General features: G+C 51.6%; 11 protein-coding genes across 11 annotated transcripts; 4 read left to right on the top strand and 7 right to left on the bottom strand.

The window, feature by feature from the left end:
- Positions 1 to 62: 62 nt before the first annotated feature.
- ASPSYDRAFT_62208 (uncharacterized protein) lies at positions 63 to 2,732 on the top strand (the record flags this gene model as incomplete). Its single annotated transcript, XM_040850089.1, has 2 exons — positions 63 to 950; positions 993 to 2,732. 2 exons carry the CDS (start codon positions 63 to 65, stop codon positions 2,730 to 2,732), a joined length of 2,628 nt encoding a protein of 875 aa, XP_040697443.1.
- A 136-nt stretch (positions 2,733 to 2,868) lies between these two features.
- ASPSYDRAFT_162343 (SDR family oxidoreductase) lies at positions 2,869 to 3,999 on the bottom strand (the record flags this gene model as incomplete). The annotated part of the gene is made up of 1 exon (XM_040843080.1): positions 2,869 to 3,999. One exon carries the CDS (start codon positions 3,997 to 3,999, stop codon positions 2,869 to 2,871), a length of 1,131 nt encoding a protein of 376 aa, XP_040697442.1.
- Positions 4,000 to 4,347: 348 nt separating this feature from the next.
- ASPSYDRAFT_62206 (N-acyl homoserine lactonase family protein) lies at positions 4,348 to 5,501 on the bottom strand (the record flags this gene model as incomplete). Its single annotated transcript, XM_040850088.1, has 6 exons — positions 4,348 to 4,578; positions 4,637 to 4,767; positions 4,849 to 5,227; positions 5,281 to 5,331; positions 5,399 to 5,413; positions 5,469 to 5,501. The coding sequence occupies 6 exons, from the start codon at positions 5,499 to 5,501 to the stop codon at positions 4,348 to 4,350; spliced, it is 840 nt and encodes a 279-aa protein (XP_040697441.1).
- A 1,127-nt stretch (positions 5,502 to 6,628) lies between these two features.
- Positions 6,629 to 7,663, bottom strand: ASPSYDRAFT_162624 (fungal specific transcription factor domain-containing protein; the record flags this gene model as incomplete). Its single annotated transcript, XM_040843094.1, has 2 exons — positions 6,629 to 7,244; positions 7,494 to 7,663. Coding segments are annotated over 2 exons (786 nt in total), but the record flags the coding sequence as incomplete, so codon positions are not given.
- Positions 7,664 to 8,984: 1,321 nt separating this feature from the next.
- Positions 8,985 to 10,618, bottom strand: ASPSYDRAFT_62205 (uncharacterized protein; the record flags this gene model as incomplete). The annotated part of the gene is made up of 4 exons (XM_040850087.1): positions 8,985 to 9,128; positions 9,200 to 10,225; positions 10,305 to 10,463; positions 10,574 to 10,618. 4 exons carry the CDS (start codon positions 10,616 to 10,618, stop codon positions 8,985 to 8,987), a joined length of 1,374 nt encoding a protein of 457 aa, XP_040697439.1.
- A 1,078-nt stretch (positions 10,619 to 11,696) lies between these two features.
- ASPSYDRAFT_212662 (FTFMHR domain-containing protein) lies at positions 11,697 to 15,108 on the bottom strand. Its single transcript, XM_040844050.1, has 7 exons — positions 14,800 to 15,108; positions 14,697 to 14,751; positions 13,571 to 14,642; positions 13,379 to 13,501; positions 13,270 to 13,320; positions 13,100 to 13,215; positions 11,697 to 13,047 (listed from the first exon to the last, which is right to left on the bottom strand). Exons 1-7 carry the CDS (start codon positions 15,059 to 15,061, stop codon positions 11,949 to 11,951), a joined length of 2,778 nt encoding a protein of 925 aa, XP_040697438.1. The 5' UTR covers positions 15,062 to 15,108; the 3' UTR covers positions 11,697 to 11,948.
- An 87-nt stretch (positions 15,109 to 15,195) lies between these two features.
- Positions 15,196 to 16,083, bottom strand: ASPSYDRAFT_1164470 (uncharacterized protein; the record flags this gene model as incomplete). Its single annotated transcript, XM_040840152.1, has 2 exons — positions 15,196 to 15,757; positions 15,839 to 16,083. Coding segments are annotated over 2 exons (417 nt in total), but the record flags the coding sequence as incomplete, so codon positions are not given.
- Positions 16,084 to 16,536: 453 nt separating this feature from the next.
- Positions 16,537 to 18,368, top strand: ASPSYDRAFT_162857 (uncharacterized protein; the record flags this gene model as incomplete). Its single annotated transcript, XM_040843112.1, has 5 exons — positions 16,537 to 16,706; positions 16,754 to 17,032; positions 17,091 to 17,266; positions 17,332 to 17,699; positions 17,751 to 18,368. The coding sequence occupies 5 exons, from the start codon at positions 16,537 to 16,539 to the stop codon at positions 18,366 to 18,368; spliced, it is 1,611 nt and encodes a 536-aa protein (XP_040697436.1).
- A 1,181-nt stretch (positions 18,369 to 19,549) lies between these two features.
- Positions 19,550 to 20,663, top strand: ASPSYDRAFT_212655 (NAD(P)-dependent oxidoreductase; the record flags this gene model as incomplete). The annotated part of the gene is made up of 3 exons (XM_040844049.1): positions 19,550 to 19,915; positions 19,982 to 20,482; positions 20,539 to 20,663. 3 exons carry the CDS (start codon positions 19,550 to 19,552, stop codon positions 20,599 to 20,601), a joined length of 930 nt encoding a protein of 309 aa, XP_040697435.1. The 3' UTR covers positions 20,602 to 20,663.
- Positions 20,664 to 20,837: 174 nt separating this feature from the next.
- ASPSYDRAFT_1164464 (MBL fold metallo-hydrolase) lies at positions 20,838 to 22,063 on the top strand (the record flags this gene model as incomplete). The annotated part of the gene is made up of 4 exons (XM_040840151.1): positions 20,838 to 21,038; positions 21,100 to 21,239; positions 21,299 to 21,643; positions 21,713 to 22,063. 4 exons carry the CDS (start codon positions 20,838 to 20,840, stop codon positions 21,972 to 21,974), a joined length of 948 nt encoding a protein of 315 aa, XP_040697434.1. The 3' UTR covers positions 21,975 to 22,063.
- ASPSYDRAFT_187904 (alpha/beta fold hydrolase) lies at positions 21,834 to 23,030 on the bottom strand (the record flags this gene model as incomplete). Its single annotated transcript, XM_040843599.1, has 1 exon — positions 21,834 to 23,030. The coding sequence occupies one exon, from the start codon at positions 23,028 to 23,030 to the stop codon at positions 22,152 to 22,154; it is 879 nt and encodes a 292-aa protein (XP_040697433.1). The 3' UTR covers positions 21,834 to 22,151.
- Between the last annotated feature and the right edge of the window lie 749 nt (positions 23,031 to 23,779).

The following is a 23,779-nucleotide window of genomic DNA, read 5'->3' as shown; positions in this document are numbered from 1 at the left end:
GAGCGCCGACAATCCCTGGCTATCTTGTTCTCAACCCCTTCGAACGCTGCACGCTGCTCTTCATGTTTGCGTGCGAGCATTGCGACCGCACGTACCAGACCCGAAGCTCTCTGGCGCGCCATCTGCGCAACCACACCATCGGTCGCAGCCGCCATATCTGTCCCACCTGCGATGTCGCCTTCTCGCGCCGCGACTTGCTGATGCGACACATGCGCATCCACGGGCCTTCTCCCCGGGCCCCGAGAGCCATATCGCCGCAAGAGTCTCGCTCTACCGCAGCTCCTCGCCGGCGCGTTCACACCGCCTGTCAAGCGTGTCGTGTGGCGCGAGTCAAGTGCAATGGGGAAAAGCCGTGTCTGCCCTGCACCATCAACCAGCTCGACTGTGTGTATACCTCGCGCTCGAGCCGGGTGAGTCGCACGACTGCCGCTGGCCCTGGCGCCTCGCCGAGGACCTCGACCGCCGGCTCTGACGTCGCAGGAAACGCCCTCGAGACTGGGCCTGTGCTGCCGCCGACCGAGTTTCCGATCACCCCGGTGGAGCTGCCATCGTGTCATGCTCCTTCAATGTCGCACCTGGCCACTTCCGGCGAGCCGACTTTGGTGAATGGCGACGCGGACGCAATGATCGACCTCTGCGATATGGGTTCGATGGATGACTTGGGACTCTCGTGGGCCGCCGGCATCCTCGACCCTGTCTCGTGGCCGTGGATGCATGAAAGCCTCTATCTGCAGGGCAATTACGGTGACGACTGGCCTGCTGCTGTAGCTGCCGCTGGCTTACCGGAGCCTTCGTCACTGCATTCTGATGACCAGACTTACCTGGCGGCTGGCAGCTACCCCCAGCACAACGCGCAGGGTTCCATCCACCCTCCACACGCGCCCAGCATACCGCCATCACGGCCTGTCATCACCCCCGCCACCAATGGCACCTCATCCCCAACACAACCAGCAACGCCGGGTCCATCTCGTGATCGGCGCGGGGGCGATCAGGACCTGTCAGGGTTCCGCAGCCGGTCTGAATCCCAAGCACGGGTGGCGCAGGAGCTAGTAGAGTATGCTACGCGGGCGAAACTGGAGATTCCACATTCCCGGCTCTGTTATTGGTGGTCAATGTCCCTGCGCGTCACAGAGGCCTTCCAGATAGACGATTGGCAGACGCCAAACTCAGATTCAAGCCTTGTCCGCATGGTGGAGTTGTATCGGAAACATTTCGCACCGCTGTGGCCCTTACTAAGGGTGCAGGACTACGATCCGGCCTTGCTTCATCCGCTGCTGTTCCTCGTTTTGGTGTCGATAGGCGCCATGTACGGCACTCCTCGAGAGGCCAGTTTGGGGGCTGCCGTACACGAAGAAATAAGACAGGTCTTGGTGAGTCCCTTACTCACCATCGAGGAAACCGAACACAGCATGGTCCCCCTGGCCCAGGCCCGCCTCCTAACGCAGGTGGCCGCACTGTACTTCGGGCAGCGGCGAGCCTTCTCGTATGCACAGCACCTTGGAGCCGTCCTGATTGCACAGGCTCGACGCATGGACTTGTTCTCAACATACCGAGTCTATTGCCCGACCGCCAACGCCTCCAAGGAAGAGCAACTGAACGCTTGGTGCGCCGTTGAGGCGAGGAAGCGACTCGCCTTTGGGATCCTGCGCGGGGACGTGTATGCCAGCGTGCTGATGAACTCGCGGCCTCTTCTCTCACCTGAAGAGATCGACTTCGACCTGCCTGCCCCCGACGAGATCTGGATCGGCGCCGATCAACCGTCCGTGGATGAACTTCTTGCTCGAATCAAAGCACATGCTCCACGGGGCCCGCGCCTGTCATTCTGCGACCTGGTCCGAATTGCATTCGATCGAAGCGAAGCCCTCTTGGAGATGGAACCAACGCGGTATGAACTCCTACTATTTGGCCTCCAGGAGCCAGTCTGGCGCTTCAGCCACGACCCCCATCTCTTTCGCCGCCTGACGGGGTCTCATGAGCTGCCGGATATCAGCCGTGGCACCGTCGATCTGCGCTACTCACCCGGTGGTCCACTGGAGCGCCGGCCCTCCAGTGTGCAAGCCGACCAGCTGGGCATTGTGCATCGTCGTATGGGCGACCTCCGGGACCAGCGCATCCAGCTGATTGAAGCGCTCCGTAAATGGGAGCGCAGCTTTACGGCTGTCCGCACCACGGGGCTGTCGCAGAGTCATCGCACAAGCGTTATGAGCAGTCTGCTTCTCTTCAAGCTGTCATTCCTTCGCTTGGCTGCTCCCCTGGCGGACCTCCACAGCGTTGCTCAGGCACTATCTAACCGACATGCCGTGGAGAACAGGCGGCTCTCGCAGTTGACAGCCTGGGCACAAAGCCAGGATGCCCGGGTGGCGGTGGATTTTGCCTGCCAGATCTGGACTCTGCTCGCCCATGAGACTGAACGGCCGGTGGAGGACCGCGCAAAACACAATCTGCTGGCCTACTCGGGCCTCCACCACACCACTGTCGTACTCTGGGTCTTTGCTGGCAGCCATGAGGAAGCAGTCTCAGACATCGGCCTTCCCGGTATAGCCGGCGAGGCGCCGATGCCACTATGTAGGATGAAGAGTACTCGGCTCATCAAGCACATCTTGTATCTCTATAAGCTTCTAGCCCCTGTTGGGTGGTGCTCATTTGCAGCTGCGGCGGAGCGTCTTTCGCGACATGTCTTTCCGGGCCAAACTTCTACTACTGTTGGAACGTTCCAGTTCGATGGTGACTAAAATACAATCAATTCGAACGGATTCGCCTGGGGTTCACCGTGTATCAAAGCATGTTTAAGGACTACATTAGAAATTCAACTAATGCATCCGCCTGTCCCTATATATATATATATATGTAAATATATATGTCCCCGATTTACGGAATCTGTCCCAGCCTCTTGAACTCCTTAAACGCGTCGACAAACGAATCGTACGAATCCACATGGCCTGTCCACCCAAGCTTTCTTGCCTTGTTGATACTCAACGTGGCGCTCCACGTGCGACAAAACACCCAATCCTGGAACGCCCAAGTACCGGCATTAAACGTGCTCTTTGCCTGCTGGGCGCCGGTTCTATCGCATAGTCTGTCCCAAACAGCTTGTTTGTCCTTCGCCCACTCCTCCAGGTTCAGTTCCAGGAATGGCTCTCCAGTAACCAGATCCTTTCTCTCAAAGCTCTGCTCCGACGACGCAGCAGCCCCAAAATACTCCGCCAGCCGCGGCCACAGGTACCGCCAGCAAAAGTAGTCGCCGTTGGTGACGTTGAATGCCTGGTTGGCGCACTGCGGCTGTGTCGACGCAAACACGCTGAGGTCCGCGATGAGCCGGGCATCGGAGACATCGTCAGTTCCGTTCCAGTAGTTCCAGTTCGTTGGCATCTTGGCTTCCACACCAAGCTCTCTGCATGTAAGGAAGTAGATGGCTAGGGTCAGGGCCTCGTTCATGCCGTTCGGTTTGGTGGCATGGCCGATGATTGCCTCGGGCCGGATGACGTTCCATGTCCAGGCCATGCCGCGCTGCTTTTCGGCCAGAAAGTCTTCTTGGTGGTAATAAAAGTTTTGGTCAGGCGAGACAAACCGCGGCTGGTCTTCTCTTGCGGGCGATGGGACGGGGCGGAGGTGCACGTTGTAATACTTTCCGCCGGTTTGAAGGGTGCAGTTCTGCAGGTTCGTCGCCACATTTAACAGGGCCTGGAGGAAATTCTCGAAAAGGGAACGGTTGGCAACATTAAGCTCTTTGAAGTCGTCCTTGTGGATGTAGGACGAGAAGTACGCATGGGTCACGTCGGTACATATAGGGCGCATTTCCTGCGCCAGCTGGTCTGGGGACTTGGTGAAATCCAGGGCAATGAATTCTACCCTCGAATCGTGGACATCAAGTGTCAGAGGCGAACGAGAGGTTATGATGATGCGGCTCCATTCGCCAGCAGTGGTGTTCCTGGTAAGGTAGTCCAGAATGGCAGAGCCAGTGATGCCGTTGGCGCCAGTAATGAGAGCAACTTTAGACATGTTGGGCAGTATAGCTGTCAAGGGTAAAAAGTAAGAATTTTGGATGCAGAGTTTATTGTGACAGTGAATGATAGCCCTTAAGTATTTGAGATCCATGTACTTTGTCATCCCCGTGGGGTTCTACTGCAGGATAATGTGGCATTGCGAGAACTCTAAACATCCGGGAAATTGGCGTCCGATTTTATGGCAGAGTTTGTAGATCCACTGGAAAACATAGCAGGGAGAGTTAGGATTTCATAATTAAACCGAAATGGCAGAGGTCTTAAGGCACGGAAAGAGATTACTTGAACGTGTTCAAATAACTAGCAACTAGAAAATATTATATACAACACTTCCTATCCCGGAATCCTAATCATAATGGTCTGGTGCATGTTTATATTTATAAAATGTCTCCTTGTCATGGCCATAGATGATTTTGGCATTTGTGCGCTTTGCAATGGTCCGGACCATCTGGTGTGACCTCACCCACTTCTTCTGATCACGAGCAAGCCATCCATGTGGGATTGCGTCGTTGTAGTTCTCATGTACGTGGTATTGGTCAGTAGTAAACAGCCATGTCCCGCTGTTGATCAGGTTAACCTGATGATCTATATCAGCCTATACCCTGTAGAGCGACGGGAAACACTGCAAGCTGTACCTGAAGAATGGCTAGTCCGGGTGTATGGCCTGGCGCATGCCGTAGGATCATTCCCTGGCAAATCTCGAAGGTACCGCCATGGAAGGCTTGCCAGTTGAGCTTGGTGTTCAGATCTTTCGGATGATATACCCCTATGGACCAACAATCGTCACCACTGACACACCTGGAAGGAAAAGGAGGAAAGGAGGGAATGAATTGGGAAGATGGAATACCTGCGTCGGTTTTGGTGGCTACACTGAAGAACGCGTGCTTGAGCTCCTTTTCGTGCACAAATATAGGAACATTGGTTCCGCTGAAATGCTGTAGCCCGCCGGCATGATCAAGATGAAGATGACCCATGACCACGGCCTTGACATCCTTGATATCGTTGCCCGTTTTAGCGATGGCCGCCTTCAGTTCATGGTCTGGGCTGTAGTCGACACGCGCAAAGATATCATTAATAGGCGGGCCCCAGACCTCGGGGTAGGCTTCACCGGGTCCGGTCTCAAATAGGATCAAACCTTCCGTAGGATGGTCAATAAGCACAGAGATAAGTACCATCTTTCGTCTTGGACTCGGTGGGTTCGGATTGCTCGCGCTCGAAAGACCAGCCTGCACAAAGTCAGTGGACGTTCAGTAATCTAGTACACAGAGCTGTTTCGTGCCCCTTGGAGGAGAAATCCTTCATCTGTTTCCACATAGCCTAGATTGAGGAGCTGGAATTGCTACGTGTTAGAATGACGCTTTTTGTTCCCAGACTTTCAAGTGAAGACTCCCGCATACCCAAATCTTGGTTCCCTGCCGCTTGGTCAGTATCTTGCGCCGGAGTAGGCTGCGCGTATATGCAACTAACCACAGGAGCTGTTTCGATGAAAACGGGAGACATGACGTGTAATACCGACTGGAAGATATAATAATATTAACAATTGGAGATGAGCTTCTCTCGACGGGCGGGCGGAGTTACGGGTGAGACAGCGGTTATTCTCCTGGACCGCAATATAAGTAGACATGCAAGCCACCTTATCCGTTATTCCTCGGAGCGAACCTCCGGGATTTGTGGAGATGCACACGGGCTAGGGGGAAGCTGGAGAATCTTAATCCCATTACGTGGTCGCCCTGGGTGGCAAATATCTTCTTACGGTCGTGGTGGTTCTGTTGAACCATGGCTGATCTACGCACCATCCCCCACGAAGGCAGATAACGCACCCAATAGGAATGGGAATAATAATGGGGGTTTAGCATTGACTTTCAAGATGCACTAGACCTCTTCCTACCAGTATTGTGGCCAGCTCTCCTCTCCGCCTTCAAACCCCAGCTCGGCTAGGCCCACGTCCAAGGGCTGCAAAGGTGATGCCTCTGATGTGAAGGTGGCCGCCAGCGTTAATTCATCCGACGTTCCTGGCCACGGCCTGGCCTCCTCAATGTACTCAGCAAACGGTAGTTCTGGCCCAACCTGGCTCACCGGTGTCAACTGCGACAATGTGGCTGGGTTTGATGGCTCTACCAGGAAATCAAGTGGGAGAGTTTTGGCAATATCGGCCGCGTCTGGCGCGCTCTCTGCATTCGTACTCACCTGGTCATCACCTGAGGCATTCTCACACCGCTGTCCCTCCAATTCATTGGTGGTGAATGCGGTCATTGAGAGATAGAGGATCTCCAAGACCTGCCGAGCCAGCGGGCTGGGCATCCAGCATCTACTGAAGTATCTTTTCAGTGAACTCGCAGCTGCCTGAATCTCTGTACCATAGATGTGCTTCAGATATTGTTGATCTGACACCGCTTCGAGGCTAGCTTTGACAGCTGCCACGAAGCCTCGGATAAATGGGAAATTTCTTGGTGTATGCTTGCTAGAAAATTCGGCCATAATCTTAATGATGCTGAAGGCTAATTGAAAGCAGGTGAACTGGCTATCAATTGTCCTGTAACCAGTTTGCTGACGAGAGATTCCTTGTCGGTCAATGCTTTTACTGATCAGCAACCGAAGGGACAGCCAGTGCTGAAATATAAACCTCGTCAGCGTTGGATCACTGGTGATAGCTCAAAACATACCATTCGCACGAGTGCTCGGTGTTCTATCGAGAGAGGTAGCTGATTACCAGCGTCTGTCCCACTTTTCCTCTGAGCGCTAGTGACAATATCCTCCAAGTATTCAATCAGAATAGGCCGTGACAATTGTTGTCCCGTACAATTGCGATACAGGATCTTCCATACTACCCCTGCCGTTTGCGCGTATCTTACCAGGGCACAAAGGAATGAGATTGGAGTAGACGCGCTCTTGGAAAGTTCTTCCTGCACCTGGAAATCAAGTTGGGATGTCGTTCTGGTATCACTGGGATATGAAGACAGCCAGTTGTCGCTCAAATTCAGCGGACGGTCAAGGTCCACGTTTGTGTCCTGTATCACCGTGGGTAGCTCTGATTCTATGGCCAGCTGCCTATCGAGGTAATATACACACCACCACAGTCGCCGGTGCATCTCTGCTTTGAAAACTGGCAGGCTACCGACTACCTCTTGGCGAGTGAATCCCAGACAGTGTAGTTGGGAAACCGTAAGTGCCAGCAGCCTCCCGGCTTTCTCTATGGCACCAACGTAGTATAAGTAAATCACCTGAAGCCACGGTTCTGTTACTCTTGCTTCGGAAAACCAAGTAGAGACACAGCCGTCTTAACGTACCATGAGAACAAAGCACTGCAAGGTCAACAGCGGATCAGGCGATCTCTGAAGACACTTAACGGGGTCTCCGAGTGTGGATGAGGCAGCAGAATAAAGCGTCCAGCCAGGGGCACACAACGGTTTTACGCCGTCGTACTGGTGCTCTGAGTGCTTTCCCAGCGCAAGACAAAGGAGGATCTGAGAATTCTGCACTTGCCGGTTGAACGCTCTGTCGTCATCTCTCGACGGGCGCACGAATAGGTCGGTGTATCTGACATGGAGAGATGGGAGGTGCAGAATCGGAAATAGAACATGGACCTGTTCACAGAAGGACTGCATGTATCTATCCAGGGATTTGCGATCTAAAGAGACATTTGGTCGTCCAAGTAGGTCCTGCAATGTGCCCTGGATTCGGCGAGACCTCCCCTCACCAGACACTGGCCTTTCTTGGAAGATATCCGAGGCTTCGTCGCAATTCAGAGTCTCATTCCTTGTTAATACATACAGTGTTTCTTCATCGAATGTCGGCCTGTCATTTCACGTTAGTATATCTAGGCATCACAACATTCCTCGGCTTCGTACAGCTGGCAAGGAAATTCCAGGGACTCATTGTTTAAAGAAGCCCTAAGCACGTTTTTTAGGTTCCGCTTTGGTCTCGAACATGATTTCGCCATTCGACACTCCCGGCTTCGTAAAAGACATTGCTTGCAGGGGACAAGTCCGTCACACTGCACCCATGAGTAAGTTGGGTGCCCAAGAGAGAGCGGAGTGAGTGGACAGACATACTTTGATTTTTCGATACTGGCAGCCTTCACTAATGCAGGGTCAGCACAAGGAGCACATTCGCGCGCGTTTAGCCACGCCGGGGTGGATGTACGAACCATGCCTTGGAAACCCTCTTCGAACGCGGCTTTCGGCTCGGCTCGGCCTGGTCGGCCCTTGGTGCTGATTGCTTGCTACTAGTATCCATGGCGCTGGTATTATTCTGGTTCGCTGTCATTTGCAGTGCGGAAGCACGACAAAACGAAGCTGGGATGGAGTAGATGGCCGTATGAGAATTATTTGACGTTGTCTTGAATTCGGCAAATAAAAGAGAATCAAATCATCTTCATAAGATGCTGGGACTCTCATCATCATCATCACCATTATGCATGGAAGCGGCTTTGTGGCCGGTTGGCATTTCCTGCAATTGGAAACCATGTAGAAACTAAGCGGATAAAGTGGTTGTCCTGCCGAGCTTTCCAGGTTGTGGGTGTTGCAGACGGCCTTTTGATGCGATGATCATCGTGCTTCCAGGCGTTTTCAGGTCTCTGCCTGGCCACCTGATTTACTCCGGATCTTCGGTCCCCGCGTACTTAATATTGGGCCAAGAAGTGGCGCTGGATGCCACTATATCCGTAGCAAAACGGTGGGTCCCCTACCAATCAATATTGCTACGTAGAACCGCGGCTTACCCAAGGTCCAAGTCTGTCTGCCGCATTATTGAAGCTATACTGAACCTCAAAGCCGATTGACTGATTATCACTCGACCGCAACTGCTACAGAACGTAACAAGGGCAGGGTACATTCGTAGCAATAAATGGCTTCCCGGGGAATACATGTAAAAACCAGGGTTGTCATAATCCCATGGTGGAGGTCTGCGACTTCAGGTAAAGTCACCCTAAGTTCTGAGTTATCTCAATCGACTATCCGCATGAGCACAGAATAAAGGCTCGCCCTATCGGTCGACAGCGCGTCTCGAAAGGAAGTGGATCGCGACCACAGGAAGGAGTGCAGAACCAGCTATAATAGCACACATAACACCCATAGCTCCACTGAAGTTCAGCGAGTCAAACATGGGTGGAAAGTAAAAGGGCCCAGTCTAAAAGACGCGTCAGCCCTAGGCGGAAGGACGAAGGGGGCCAGCGGGAGTAGAGCATAATGCAAACTTACAAAGCCGTATACGAGCCGGCAGAGATTGGTGAACATACTAATGGCGGCAGATTGCTCACTGTGACTGTCGACAGCAAAGGCAAGCAGGGTCGTGGTTTGTATCTGGTTTCCAAAGCCTGCAATGGCCGCGCCAACGAGAGGAGTAACGTTCCAGGTCGTGCTTGCATCTTGCAATAAAAATCCCCAGCTGAGTAAACCAGCAAAAACTGTGGTAATACCAAGATAGAATAGCCACAGGCGATCTGCAGGGTAAGTATTAACATGTCTGTTCTTCAATGTTTGTATGAAATAATCCGACGCAGGTCCGCTGATGTGCTCTCCCACGACAGATCCTATAATCACGGCAATAAACTGCAATCCCACTTGCTGTGGATCTAGATTAAATTTTCCTCCAAAAGTAATGGGCATCTCTACGACAATAGAGATGTTGGCGTAGCAGAATATGATTGCATGTGCCACGGCAGGAATCAGGATGCGTGGATACACGACGACAGAGAATGGACGCATAAATTCCTGCACACTCAGCGGAGAAGCAATATTTGACCGCGCTGCTAGCCTCGAGTGAAAGGCCCGGCCCCATTTTTGCTGGGGGAAATGACCGGGCTCTACAGGTTTAAGATGCCGTGTCTCTTCACCGAGAATAATGTATGCAATCAACTGAGCGAAGTTCAAGATAGCGAATATCCAGTATACCCACGACACTCCGAGATGCTGGACCACGAAGCCCATGATGAGCGGACCAGTAGGGGTGCCGATCACAGTAAGAAGAGTCCAGTATCCTAATTTCTCTGCTCGGTTTTCAGCGGCAGCCAGTTCGGTTATGATGCCGCCGCCAATGCCAATGTTGGGAGAAATCAAGAATGCAGCCAATACTCGGGTTGTAATCTGTACCCCGAAGTTCGTACACCTTGCGCCGCCGATGTTGCATATCATGCTGCCGAAAACTGAAAAAAGAGACACAGGATAGTGCCCGTATCGAGAGCTAATCGGTCCCCACGCTAACGGGGCGATGCCCAAGACGAGAATCTACATGGGAAACGGATTCTGATGATAAGTAAAAGGAAGTTGTCTGTGCGAAGATCGTGAGAGAAATACAATGGCTTACCTGAGACGAAGTTAAGTAGCTGGCCTCATGAACAGTCACCCGGTATTGCTCGGTCATCTTTTCATACGCAGGGATGATGCCAGCAGCCATGAAGGTTGAGACCATAGAATGGACGGCAATCATCCATATTTGGCATTCTCGCTTCCATTTTGGCCAACGCTGGGCGTTGTTGTGGCTGTGCCTGGAAGGTCGAGAGTGGTCCAATTGCTGAGACATCCCGAAACCTGTTTCATCGTGGCCTACTATGGTCTCTAGATGGACTGGCTCACTTTCGACTTTGTCATGTCGGATGTCTGAGAAGAGGCACTTTCCATGGTAGGAGTTGCTCAGGGCCAGATGCTGCTCGAGTTTGATTGTTTGATAAGAAGGGAAAATACTACCACGGAATTCGATATCCAGTGGGCAGAGTCGCCGCCGGGCGACGATTTCTATTTATATAATCTGAGAAAGATCAATTGCAGGGTCCTTGGACTTGTTTATGACTTGTCTAGCGAGATACCAAGCCGGATATAGTGGTTGTTATCTTAGGGGCGGTTGTGAAGGATGTAGCGAGGTCCGAACAGCATAGGAAATGAACCAAAACTTGGCTGATCATATGCCTCGTTGATACACGGATGTTAATGATTCATACTCTCGCCGTGGGGTATCCCCCGCGTCCACTGTCGTTCCCCGCTGCCCGTCCGCTGTGACTATCAGGCCACATCCAGAGGGAATAAGGACGGCGATTCGATAAGAAGGCCAGCAAGCCGGCTTAGGGTAAACAGTTTTCGTGCCATGTCCAGACCATTCAGGTCACCACACAGATGCGGTTCTGTATAGCCCAGCTTCTCTACCTGTTTAACCAGTTTAACAAGGTACGGCCACTTCCCACCAGTGCCTGAAGCGGGACAAATCTAGCTAAAGAGGAACGATTTTATTCCACTAAAAACACCTTCAATCCGGGTGACCTCTTCTCCGGATTGGACAAGATCCTTTATAGTCGAGATTAAAGGCATTCTTAATCAACCGAGGATTTGGCTGCGTTAATTATATCTTACCAAATCTTGTCGTGGCCACAGAAAGCCTTTCTGTTAGTTATATAATGGTTATCCCGCGACTGAAGAATTGAGGACATGATTCAGTGATAGCTCCAAAGGTAGTGTTGTTCACCACGATCACTTTCTGGGGTCTTCCGGCGCGTAGCATACGCAGTGCGGGTTATGGTCTATGGGCGCAGTGGGTCATATTAGATATCTCCTCTATAAAAGAATAATATACCAATATCTTTAGATTATATAGTTACTAATAATATATTTAAATAAACTAGATATATTTTCTCCCTCTATAAATATATAATAGTTATATTATACTGGTTAATGCCTAGAGGTAATTATAGAGGAAATAATAATTACAGCCATCTTAATAATTACTTAATTAGTACTATATAATATTTATTCCGAGTATTATACAGTGTAAATGCAGGAGTGGGCTTGAGAAAAGGCGGCATCTACGACATTAGCTCCAGATAAAAGAGAAAGGACTCATCATTGGGCTGGAACCATTTTGGAAACGAGAACTGCATCTGTGAGCGAGGAATAGAAAGAGTAGGCATAGAGTAGATTTAAAAGAGCTCGTGATGCCAGCATTACCAAATTAACCGTGGGCCTAGTCGCCCGTTGCTATCATGCCGTCACTCGCGAATAATGTGTCGCTGATGATATATAGTACTTTACAGTACTCCTGTACATTCCATTTTCCAATTTCCTCAAGTTGTGCCGCAAAGTTCATAAACGACCTTCGTGCGGCTCCGTAGGAACTCTGATATTCTCCTCCTCGGAAGCAGACAGGGGCCCCATGTTGAATGAAAGAACGAGCTGCGGAAGCAGAATCGGCTGCGCCAGCTGAGTCGGTCGCGGGGGAGGCATTTCGTGGCGGACTTGGAGGGGAACTTGTGACGGTAAGCCCCAGGTTCCCAACCTCAACCCAATCAACAGGATCAAACAGATCGTAGCAGGGAGTGACGACAGTTAGCTTGAAGTTTGGCGCAGTCAGAAGATATAATCCCAGAACAAGAGCTGCGTGGAATAAAGCCATTTCGGTATGCAGCATCACACCGTCGCATTGACGATGCTCGGAAATCGCCAGCAATGCCTGGATAGCGTGTAAACAGGCGCGGCGAGAGGCAGGGGTCTTGGCCCAGATCTTGAGACTATCCACAGCTCTCTTCGCCGCCTCCGGCCCATTTCGACCGGCCGCATCCTCAATTACCGACAGGTTCGTGGTCAGAGACATACACAAATAGTGCCAAAGTATGAGTGAATTCCCATTACCAGTCTTCAAGGGGGTAGCGTAGGTTTTGAAAACCACAGGTAGACAGGCGCTGATAGATGACGGACTGTCCGAGTCTGTTAGTTCTGATTGACGGCTCGGCCACGAAGTCCATAATTCGTTCCTGCTGCCCGTAGTGCTAGAGCGATTGCGTTGGCACTTGAGAATGCGGAGCCATATTGTTGCTAGCAGTGTCTGGAGACCAAAGCCTGTGAGCTCTAAGGGGTGATTTAACATTCTGGGCCCCATAGGGGGGGGTCTGTTGCTCCATGGACCTTCTGGTCCAATGAGAGAGCTCCATCTTCTGGAGTTGTGTGCAATGAAGAGGTTATCATCGCTTAAGAGTGGTATGTGCAGGGCTGGTGGTGAAAGCGCGGGCGCCATCCCGAGCATTTGGGATGAATATACGTCGGCTAGAATCAAACACGCCGCGAGACTAAGCGGGTGTCAGCCACTAGTTCGGATCGTGAGAGGGTGCCAATGCTGACCGTTGAGCCGACTGGATCCGGGCCCATGCCTTCCACGCCACGTCGCGGTTGTCGACAGCCTGTGTGAGACCAAGATTATAAGAAGGTGGGTCAAAGAGCCCCCTGTCCCGAGCCATCTGGAATATTTCGTGAGCTTGTGGGTAGAGGTGAGGCCAGAGTGGGATTCTGACCAACAGTGTTTCCTCGTATAGAGCCTGCCGCTCCTCCTCAAATGCCATTTCCTACGCTTCAATTAGCAGACCGCAAAATCACACTAATATATAGAATAGCGTCGCGCACAGGAGTAGAAGCGGCTATAAATAAAATCAGGCTGGCGCTTGCGACAACCGTTAATAGCGCCGGAGCGGGAGAATGGCGCAGTATGGGAGCAGCGAGCTCAGCTCGGCAATTTTGAATTGCACCCTGTCAAAAAAGAGAAGGAAAAAAAAAAGTTGTTAGAGCTCATCTGGAAGACAGGAACAAACAGCTCACAGGTAAATACTGCGTAATCAGCTTGCGAGCCATCCCTCTGTTGAGGATCATCATTCCCACGACACACATCGGAAAAAGTAGAATGCTCGGAGTTGCAGAAGCGTTGAACGTTGGAGGATGTACAAAGGGCATATGAACGTGAAATCGATGGAAATAAAGATCAAGGCATAGGTCGAGGATATCGGCTGGAGGGAACCCATTTTCCAATGCACCATGATTTGAAGGGGTGCGGACTGGCTGCATTGCTTGGTCGACATGAGGGTTGTGATTCTGACTGAGGCTTCGAACTAGACGTTCACGGCAGGCATCATTGAACTTCCAACCGGAGTCCGTCTGTATTGATTGCTCAAGGCTTGCGGTTGCCATTAATGTCGTCGAAGAGAAGATATTATCCTCGTGGTGTAATAGAATATCATCCCAGCAAAGAGGAGACAGTGGCTTGGTAGCAGTTCGACGCCGAGTGGGCCAAAGCCGTCGTACCTGTTCGAATTGTTCGTTTGAAATGTTGGTCTTCGAAGGCTGTCTGGGCTGCTGATCTCCAGATCCTGGCGGTGTCAAGAGGAGGCCGTCTAAAACGGCTTCAAAGTCCATGTTAGCCGGCATAACATCGCCCACATTAGGTTCTTGTGACAGATCGCCAAACAAGTCAAAAACGGGGTGTTGGGAATTGAACTCTGGCTGAGGGGTTGCGCCATCGGTTGGTTGCTGGGCGGGCATTCCGTCCATCCCATGTACCTCGCACCTATTATCGATGAAGCCGCAATGGTCCCCATTGTAGGTGCCATTCACGTCCTGTGACATATCAAACTGCATGTTTTCCCAAGCATGATGAATAGAGCCTTGGATATGCAAAGCTTCAGAGCTAGTCTGCTCTGCGGTCCTTGTGTCTTGCGGAGGGATTACAGCATCTTGAGACGATAGAGAACCGCTTCTTAATTCTTCCGTATTGTACTCAGCATTTGGTAATGGGCTATTGTTTTCCTGATGCAGCCCCTCTGAAACAGGTCCATCAGCTCTGTTGGTTTCTCCAGGAGCTGGATGGTGGTGGCGGATATGGCGGTTCAAAACATCACTAGGATATTATGGTCAGAATTCGTGCACTAGAAGCGAAGCGGAATCTGGGCACCTTCGTGCGTATCTCCTTCCACATTGCGTGCACTTGAAGGGGCGTTCTCCGGTATCTGCGAAGTGTGAGTCGCTAAGTGATGGGTCCAGCCCAGGAAACTCACGGGATCTTTGATGGCGCCTCAAGTGTTCAACTTTGGAAAAGACACGATTACAGTGGGTACATTTGCGAGCGGCGATATCATGATGTCGCATGACGAGAAAGTACGGTAGATGAGGCAGCTTGGAGAGGTGCAGTTGCAGGCAACGGGCGGATGTGGGAGTTGGCTGGGGATGGAGTGGGGGAAAATGCGGTGGAGTGGGGACCGACTCGAAATCGTCTTTTTCTGGTTGGCAGCTCGTATTTAATGCATCCGCCTTTTCCATTCCTGCTCAATCACCCCCGCGTGGTGCCCGGACCTCGGGGTAATCTGCGCAGGGCACAGATTGGGGATCTCGAACCATCGATGTCGTTGGCTCCGGTACCCGACCGTTTCTTATCTCTTCGGCAGAAACTTCTCCGGGTTAGCATGCAGCTCGGGATTCCTGTGGATTGCCCTAAGTGGGGTACTGTGGCTGAGCTATTCAACAGTCGACACGGCACTCACTACCAAATTCAGTACAACCACAGCTCCTTTTGGTATAAAGTGTCGTCGTACCAATCATCCTCGCTTGTCGCATGTATCATGCTAAACTTGTTCACAGACCTCCAGCGTAGGGTCTCCTTGATCATGCTTAAAAGCACGCCGTTCGAAGCTCTTCTAGTTGCCTAACAGCCATTAAGCGACGTGCTTTAGACTAGGGAAGCTGTCCACGGGGTGCGCACTGGGCGCAGTCATTTCCGTTAGGTTGTCGAAAACGCCAAATATCCTCCTGATCAACGGGTGCTGCCAGGAGGGCACTCTGCAACCCTAGGTGAGATATATAATGACGCTAGACGAGTATCGGCGATTGTGCTGGTAAAAGTAGTCGGGGGTCCGCAAAAGGTCGTGTATTAACCGCAGAGACCCCAAGTCCTGCACAGGCTGATATTTCACCGCCGCCTGCGCGTTGAGCAGGTTATGGCTGTACTTCCGAATGTTCCTCCCGGATCCCAAGATGGGCCGCTGCTGCCGAGTATAACGCTGGCGCTGGATCAACCAAGCCCACGAAGCCCAAAATTACCCCTTCAATTGCGGCCCGTACATGAAAAGCTGTCGCCGCCCGGCACTGGCGACGTCCTGCAGCAATGGGAGAGGCGGCCGAGACGAATAGACTGATGATTTCTTGTGCATGAGGTCTTTCACTGCCTTAGGTGAAGACACGCAGATATAGTCGCTGCCGCCAATTCTGGTGTAGAAGACGTCACCATGCTGTGTAAACCATTTTTGGACCGTTTCCGGGACAAGAACAGAGTCAGCGACATCCAACGAGTTTCCAATGATTGGGAGCCTCCGAGGACCGGGTGGAAATTTCTTCTGACGGGAGTCCGTGAGTCGTGTCGGAACTATGCAAAGAAAGGAACCCAACGATGGGTATAAGGCTGGCAATTGCTGCTAGTCTGAGGCGGTTGCCATCAAGAAGCGTAGAAACGAGTTCTTCAAAGCCCATGTCCAAGTGGCAGGACCTTCAGGGGTAGAATACCCAATATCTGACTGGGAAGCACAAGTTGCGTCAGTAGAGACACAAAAGAGGAGTTGTAGGCCTATTAATCCTACTGTTCTGGTGTTGCGGGAGGTCGCAGAATGTACTCCAGTACCCCACATGAGCCTGGTGGGATCCCCCCGCCCCCGAGCACTGCCCATATATAACATTACGCATGCGGCTGTCGCACCATGCAATAGCTATACCCGCATACTCCCTTGCAGACCTGCGAACTTGTCATGCCCGCTGTCATCGAATTCTCCCACCCCGCGCTAGGTGCCGTACGAGGGTTGACCTCAGGGTCCACGAATCAATTCCTGGGCCTCCAGTATGCTACGCTCGCGGGCAGATGGGACCCGCCTGTTATGGCAGAAGGTGCGGGTACATATGTTGATGGCACCAAGTTTGGGTAAGATATTCTACTCGGGCTAGTGAGGGTAATTCTGACCCCGACAGGCCAACGGCCCCGTCTTTCCCCGACGCCGTCCAGATCGAGTTTGCGCACATTCAAATGCGGCTCCCAGTTCCTGACCTTCGCCAGTCAGAGACTGAATGCCTCAACCTGAATATCACCACCCCAGCAGACATAACCCCGGCATCCAATCTCCCGGTCATTATATTTTTGCACGGGGGTGGATACGCGATCGGGTCTAATTCTTGGCCACAGTACGACTTCAAGCGTATTGTAGCGCTCTCAATAGCTGAGAATCGCCCTATTATTGGGGTGAATGTCAAGTATGTAGAGTCCAATCTCACGCCCCTTTGCAGACCTTGTGTTAATGGACCTCTATAGCTACCGCCTGGGTGTTCTCGGCTTCTTGGCCTCTCGAGAGCTCGAATCCCACGGCTACCAAGCGAACAATGGACTACATGATCAACGCACGGCGCTACTCTGGATCAGGAACAACATTGCTGGATTTGGTGGTGATCCTGAACAGATCACACTAGTTGGCGAAAGTGCTGGAGGAGGTCTGTCTCCTTTCAATCTCCCATCCATGTGTCTCGCCAAGGCTGAACCCTCTTGACTTGTATAGTTTCGGCTACGCACCATCTTCAGTCCGAGCTTCCACTATTCAAGCGGCTCATGAGTATGGGTGGGACAAACCTTCTTATGCAGCCGCTTGCACCCCAAGTCACAGAATTGACTTACAAGACCATTGTTGATCGCCTTGGTCTAGGCGCCCTGTCACCTACCGAACGAGTGGATGCGCTGGTGCAAATGGACACTCAAAAGCTCTTTTCTGCTGTTCTACCAGGGGATACTCTCATTCCGTCTCTTGGCGGTGTTGTTGGTGTCAAGCATCATATGTATACTGAGATCTACCAAGGCACAGCTGGTTCCCTGGACCTTCCAGGTCGAGACTGGTGCCATAATATCATTGTTGGAGATTGCCAGTTGGATGTAAGACATTGCTACCACTTCGACCTTAGCTCCATGCTAATGATGATTTAGGCTTCTGTCTTGAGTATGATGATCAAGCAAAGCACAGTCAAAATTGCCTCTTCATTTAAGGAGTCATTGAGGCGATCGCTCGGCTCCGCGGACAAAGCAGGCCGGGTTCTCTCGGCGTACTCCATCACCGAGGATATCTCAGATGACCAGGCCATGAAGGCGATACTCAGGTTCGCTAGTGATATCTGTTTCTTCGTGCCTGTGCTCAACTACGGACACCGCTGGTCTGGGCATGCTTTCATATACCAGTTCAATGAGCCCAACACTTGGGATGGTCCTTGGAAGGGCTACGCCAACCATATCCTAGATGTTGCTTACCTTTTCCAGAATTACAACGAACACCTGCCGGAGCCGCAGCGTGGAGTTGCTATTCAGTTTGCGAAAGATGTGGTCGCGTTCGCCAACGGGGTAGCGCCGTGGGCTGTGTTCAAATGGGAGACTGGCGCTCTAAACTCGCGCGTTTACGGAGGAAGAGATGCCAGTACTTCAGGGACTGTGGTGACTGTACCAGGGCCAGACCCGCGCACAGAGCGCGCAAATACAATACTGACCCTGATGGCCAGTATTCCAGCGGATGATCTGGCTAAAGCTTGGGGAGCTTTCATGGCTGGATTCTGAATGAGGCGAACCCGGGAACAAGAGTATCTCATTGATTCCAGTCGCATTCCGTCCAGGCTTATAGTTCAAATGATGATTTTATTTGAAGTCAAAATGCTTCTGTACCCTCCGTAGTTTTAACGTCCGCATTGATAGTTTTCTTCGAAGGATACATATAGCCATGCTTGAGTCATTGAACGGCCCTCTGGCCAAAATAACTCTCGGCGCCCGCGACGGACCATAAATCAACACTAATCCTTAATACCTTGGAATCTCAAGCTCCGCTTGTCGTAATAAAACAACGAGCCGTATGATATTTCGTCCTGTAGCTCCAGGTGTTGCACGATACGGACACCCCACATGACCTTCTATGTGGGATAAGTCTCGGCATCAAGTGTTGCGATGGACCCGGAATCTAACTAGATACGTGATGACAATAATCTTTGTCAGTTGGTCGGTTGACAATGTGTTCTATTGCTCTATGTAGATTTGCTTCTGCTAGAGTCATATTTCGGTTCCCGGCGAGATGCGCTCCAGTCGTTATACCAGGCAGGATAAGTCACAATTCTCTCCTCTCATGTTCTGGATAGATTCCGCACGCTGAAGAGGATGCCACCCCGTCAACATGCCGATCGGAGACATGGCTGTACCTTCTGTAGCATGACCTTCATACACAGCGAGCATTGCGCTGGTCACCGACGTGGTCGTCAGTAGCTCTTGTCCGATTAGTACCTGACGAGGACATTCTTGCGCTAGGCCTGATGTTTGATCCCCTGTGGGACCCGGTCGTGACTAAAACGGATGCTATTGCTGGGTACGTGGCTGATTTGCATCGCCAAATTCTGGTTAATGCCGGGCTGCTAGGGCAGACAAACAGCGCGTCTAGATAGAGCTTGCAATTTATGTAGAGCGTCCGAAATCAATATTAAGAGGGGGCATTCGCCGAAGCGTTGTATAATATCGTCAGACATTCAGAGCTTGCACCTACGCAAGTGGGGTGCAAGAATAGCCTAAAACTCCCTCGATATATATATTACCGAGCAGGGGATAAGCCTGCCAGGCAACTAACGAAATATCTGCGCAAATCCGCTTGATATACACAATGCCAGAAGCCGTACAAAATGTCGCTTTTATTGGTAAGATACAGTCCTGTAACCCTGGGCCCTCGCAAGATCGACTGAACTTCAATAGGATTAGGTGCCATGGGGTACGGGATGGCGAGAAATATCCGCAAAAGAATGTCGCCAACAGCCACACTCTACGTTTTTGATGTCGCAAAGAGCAGCTGTGAACGCTTCTGCCATGAAGTGCGAGGTATTGGCGCTGTCGTAGCTGTCAATTCTCCTCGAGAGGCGTCCGAATCGTCGCAAACTGTCGTTTCTATTGTCCCGGGAGCCACGGAAGTCCGACAGGTTTATCTGGATGCGGCGACAGGGGTGATTGCTGCTACAAGGAACCCCGAACGACTGATCCTAGAGTGTAGTACGATAGATGCGCAGTCGACCCGCGCGGTCGCTGAGGAGCTGCTGCTGGCAGGAGCCGGAACCTACGTTGACACACCTGTCTCGGTACGTCAAGAAGTTCCTCTCCTGCACAAGATACTCCAACAGTAATATGCTAACCCCAACTCCAAGGGCGGCGTCCCCGCAGCAGATAAAGGGACATTGTCGTTCCTCATCGGCCACGGCAGACCATCGGAGGGGGACGCGATCTCGCAACGACTGGAGGCGGCAGTATCGATGATGGGCGACCCGCAAAAGGTCTTTTATTGTGGCAAGCTCGGCGCGGGTCTGGCGGCCAAGATCAGTAATAATTACCTTTCGTGTTCGATCCTTCTAGCAGTGGCGGAGGCGATGGCTATTGGAGTCCGATCCGGTGTTGACGAGAAGCTCCTCCACGATATAATCCACAATTCAACCGGTCAGACGTTCATGGCAGACCACGTCCAGCCAGTTCCCGGGGTAGTGCCCCACGCGCCGAGCAGTAATAACTACCGACTCGGATTCAAGACCCAAATGATGATCAAAGATCTGTCGTTGGGCGTGCAGGCAGGGCATGCGACCGGTATCATTCCTACTGTCGCGGAGGCAGCCCTTCGCGTCTATGAAAAGGCTGCGGTGGATCCGCAATGTATTGTGAGTCTTGTTCTTCCCACCGCTACCTAGAATTACAGTGCACTGACGACGTGCAGGATCGCGATGGATCGTCGGTTTATCTTCATCTTACCCAACCCCCCAAAGAATCTGAGGAGTAGGCTATGGCAGTAACACAGTCAAGAAGCTAAAAAAATTGATTGATTCCAAATGTAAATACTACCATCGCATCTTGAAATCCGTTTTAGTTGGATAATCCCTTCTCCCACCTGGGTAATTACATAGTGGGGTGATGATGAATTCCCACTTGAACCTCGCTACTTCGCCACTGTTATGCCCGCGGTTCTGCTCTCGAAGAACCGATAGCCACTTCTAGCTCGGAAACGAGGTTTATACCATGTCAGACAACGATATCCAGCTTCCTGATACGGACGCATATGTTGGCCTCCAACTTCTCAACGGAGGGAGCATGACTGCCGAATACCACAAACTGCACGCGGGGGAACCAGCGATAGAATTCCGAATGTATGACTGGAGCTTTCTCGTACACCATGGAAAAACCAATCGATGGGTTTTATGGGATCTTGGGATGTCTTCGGTGTGTCGCTCCGTACCGTTGTCCCGACTGCTGCTAAGGAGTATTGGCGTCCACTGGATAGAACCCAGATGATTTCCCGCCTGTGATAGGCAATGGGCCGATACTTGGAGCGGCGGTTCAGGATCCTCAAGAGCCACTTCAGGCACAGATAACACGTCGCAGTGGAGTCTCAGCTAATCAGCTCGATACAATTCTACTCAGGTGAGACAACACCGTGCACTACGTTCAAGACAGATATAGCTGGTTGACACAATAATCAGCCACGCTCATTTTGATCACTGTCGGCCGGTAAGCAAGACGTTTCCCCAGGCGACCGTCTTCTTTGGCCCCGGAACCGCAGCGTATTGCTCCCCGGGCCATCTGGCAGACCCATCATCCATATGGGATGGACGGTATTTCGATCCTGAACACGCAACTGAGCGTTGGAAGACTCTACAAGGCCCATGGGTCAAGTTCGGTCCATTCGAAAGCGCCATGGACTTCTTTGGAGACGGTTCATTCTGGGTAATACAAGCTCCAGGGCATATGCCAGGAAACCTCGCTGCGTGTGCTAGACTGCAGACAGGCGAGTGGGTTCTGCTCGGTTCTGATTGTTGTCATTCACGGTACGTTATGTATCCTCCTATGTTTTAGTTCAAGGAAACAATTAGAACTGATACCGCTTGATGCGTTAGAGCGATCCTTGATGGTCGAAAGGAATTTGGGACATTTGAGATGCCTGATGGAAATACATTTTGTCTCCACACAGATGTCCCCGCCGCTCGGGATACACTGGCGCGCATAAGGTTCATGGAGAAAAAACTCGGGGTGCATGTTGCTCTAGCGCACGATGCCACTTGGATGCAGGATGCGAGTGATACAGTGTTGCTCTCGTTGATCGATGAGAGGTTTCGTCATGATATTCGCACCGCGTTGACACAGGAGAAACCATTTTAATGGGTTGAGCTTGAGACTATGTTGAAGTTGAGGACGAGTTGAGGACGGGTCAACGGAGCCATATAACATAAGAAGCGTTTATTTCTGACTTAGGAATATCTTTACTTGCGTGGGGTCGTTTACGATTGCACTCGCAGATAGCACCTTATAACAATTACGTAGTGTCTACGTTCGCTATCATTGGTGCACATCCAGTGGAAAACGTAGCTCAACCTCGAGTAAAAACTCCCTGACAGCCCTGAGACAGTCGCCAGCCTTGTCACCATAGATTTCGTGACCTCGTCCATGTATAATGACTAGTTTCGATCCCTTAACCTGCCTGGAAATACCCAACTGCTCCTCCAGGCGTGTCGCTGCGCTGTTGGCCGGCGCAAGAATCAGCATAGGCACCGAGATCTGGGACAAAAGTGGCCGAGTGTCTAATGAAGAGAGGAATTTGGCATATCCTGCGAGACCTTCACCAGAGCTTGCCGAGATTTGTGATAGCCACCAGGCCTCGTACGCGGGATCTGCTGCTGAAAGAGTTCCCGGGACGCGGGCGAGGCGTTCACCCCAGCCCTTGGATCCCAATTTACGACATGCTTCGGGCCAGCTTGCCAGCCCAAATGAGAAGAGTTCGACAGCTGGCGGTGGGAGGTGGGTTGGGCTGGAAATAATTGTTAAGCTGTGAAGGCGGGAGGGTAATTTCGCAGCGAATGCTTCACCAAGAATGCCTGAGGTGCTTTCTCCGATAAAATGGACCTTGGACAATTTTAATTGTTCAAGCGTGTCGACAATCTCTTCGAGGATTGTGTCGAGAGTGTACGCATAGTCGTCTTCTGGATTCGGGGCAGTTGATTTGCCGTGTCCTCTGGTGTCGCGGCGGATCACTGGATAATCTCGGGCTAGAGACGGGATCCAGTGGTACCAAAATCCAGAATGCCTGGCAAAGCCTCCCTGGATTAGAATTGTTTGGGGCTCCACCCAGGGGCCGGTATAGTCATCCACGATCAGGTGTGTTGTCTGGCCGTTTGGGTGCCTTAGAAAGCGCGAGGTGGAGTTGCCTGGCTCGTCCATAACAGCGAGCCCGAAATAGGAGAAAAATCAGTTAGATGAATGATTTTAGGGTTCTATTTCAATTTCATCGAGTAAAAACGCCGGCACCGAGCAATATCAATGTCAAGTAGTGGCTCAAGGAGGGTGTCATTTAATTCCTTGGTGGGGTACATATGGATGTCCACCCCACATAACTTATTTGATGCTATGCTGACGTCTCCGTACAAGGAAAACCCATCTTTTACGATCTCAATGCATTGCGATGAGGCTATCTACATTCAGAAGCTCAGGAACATCAACTGTCTTGGTTGTTCGCAATAATGAGTGCCTCACTGCCAGCCCCCCTTTCCGGGAAAAACTTATGTCACTGTTTCCCCGATCAATGGAGGTTAAATAACCTTCCCAGAACGTTCATTTGTATTTCCCAGCGGGGATGCTATGATTACCGTTCCCTCGTTAAGCTTTCTTATCTCACACCCCGGCAGCAGAGGCCAGACCAAGCACAGTTATAACCTATTTGACTTGGGCCTGCGAGCCCGGCTGGTGGACTACATGAACCAGCAGCAAACGCACCTAGGGCCCCGCCGACCATATCTGCAGCGCATCAAATCAGTTCTTCGATCCGGATCCGTTTCGTGACACTTTGCAAGTGAGCGAGTTTCGCTTGCCAGACATGGTGCACTGGAAGCTACCGGGGCCGTTCCTAGCGGTGCTGGATTTCTTTGGTGATGGTCACTCGCATGCTTTGTGCCCTCAACCCCAGACGCGGA

Source organism: Aspergillus sydowii (assembly GCF_001890705.1).
Source record: "Aspergillus sydowii CBS 593.65 unplaced genomic scaffold ASPSYscaffold_16, whole genome shotgun sequence".
NCBI classification, from domain to species: domain Eukaryota; kingdom Fungi; phylum Ascomycota; class Eurotiomycetes; order Eurotiales; family Aspergillaceae; genus Aspergillus; species Aspergillus sydowii.
This window is presented reverse-complemented; position numbering and strand designations above follow the sequence as displayed.

What these genes read in the sequence shown, in the direction of transcription:
- ASPSYDRAFT_212662 (XM_040844050.1), bottom strand. Translation starts at nt 15,061, where the DNA reads ATGGAAAAGGCGGATGCATTAAATACGAGCTGCCAACCAGAAAAAGAC. An exon ending in TTATAGCCGCTTCTACTCCT is followed by an intron (nt 13,321 to 13,378) that starts GTGCGCGACGCT and finishes ATTGAAGCGTAG; the next exon opens with GAAATGGCATTTGAGGAGGA. An exon ending in CGGATCCAGTCGGCTCAACG is followed by an intron (nt 13,048 to 13,099) that starts GTCAGCATTGGC and finishes ACACCCGCTTAG; the next exon opens with TCTCGCGGCGTGTTTGATTC.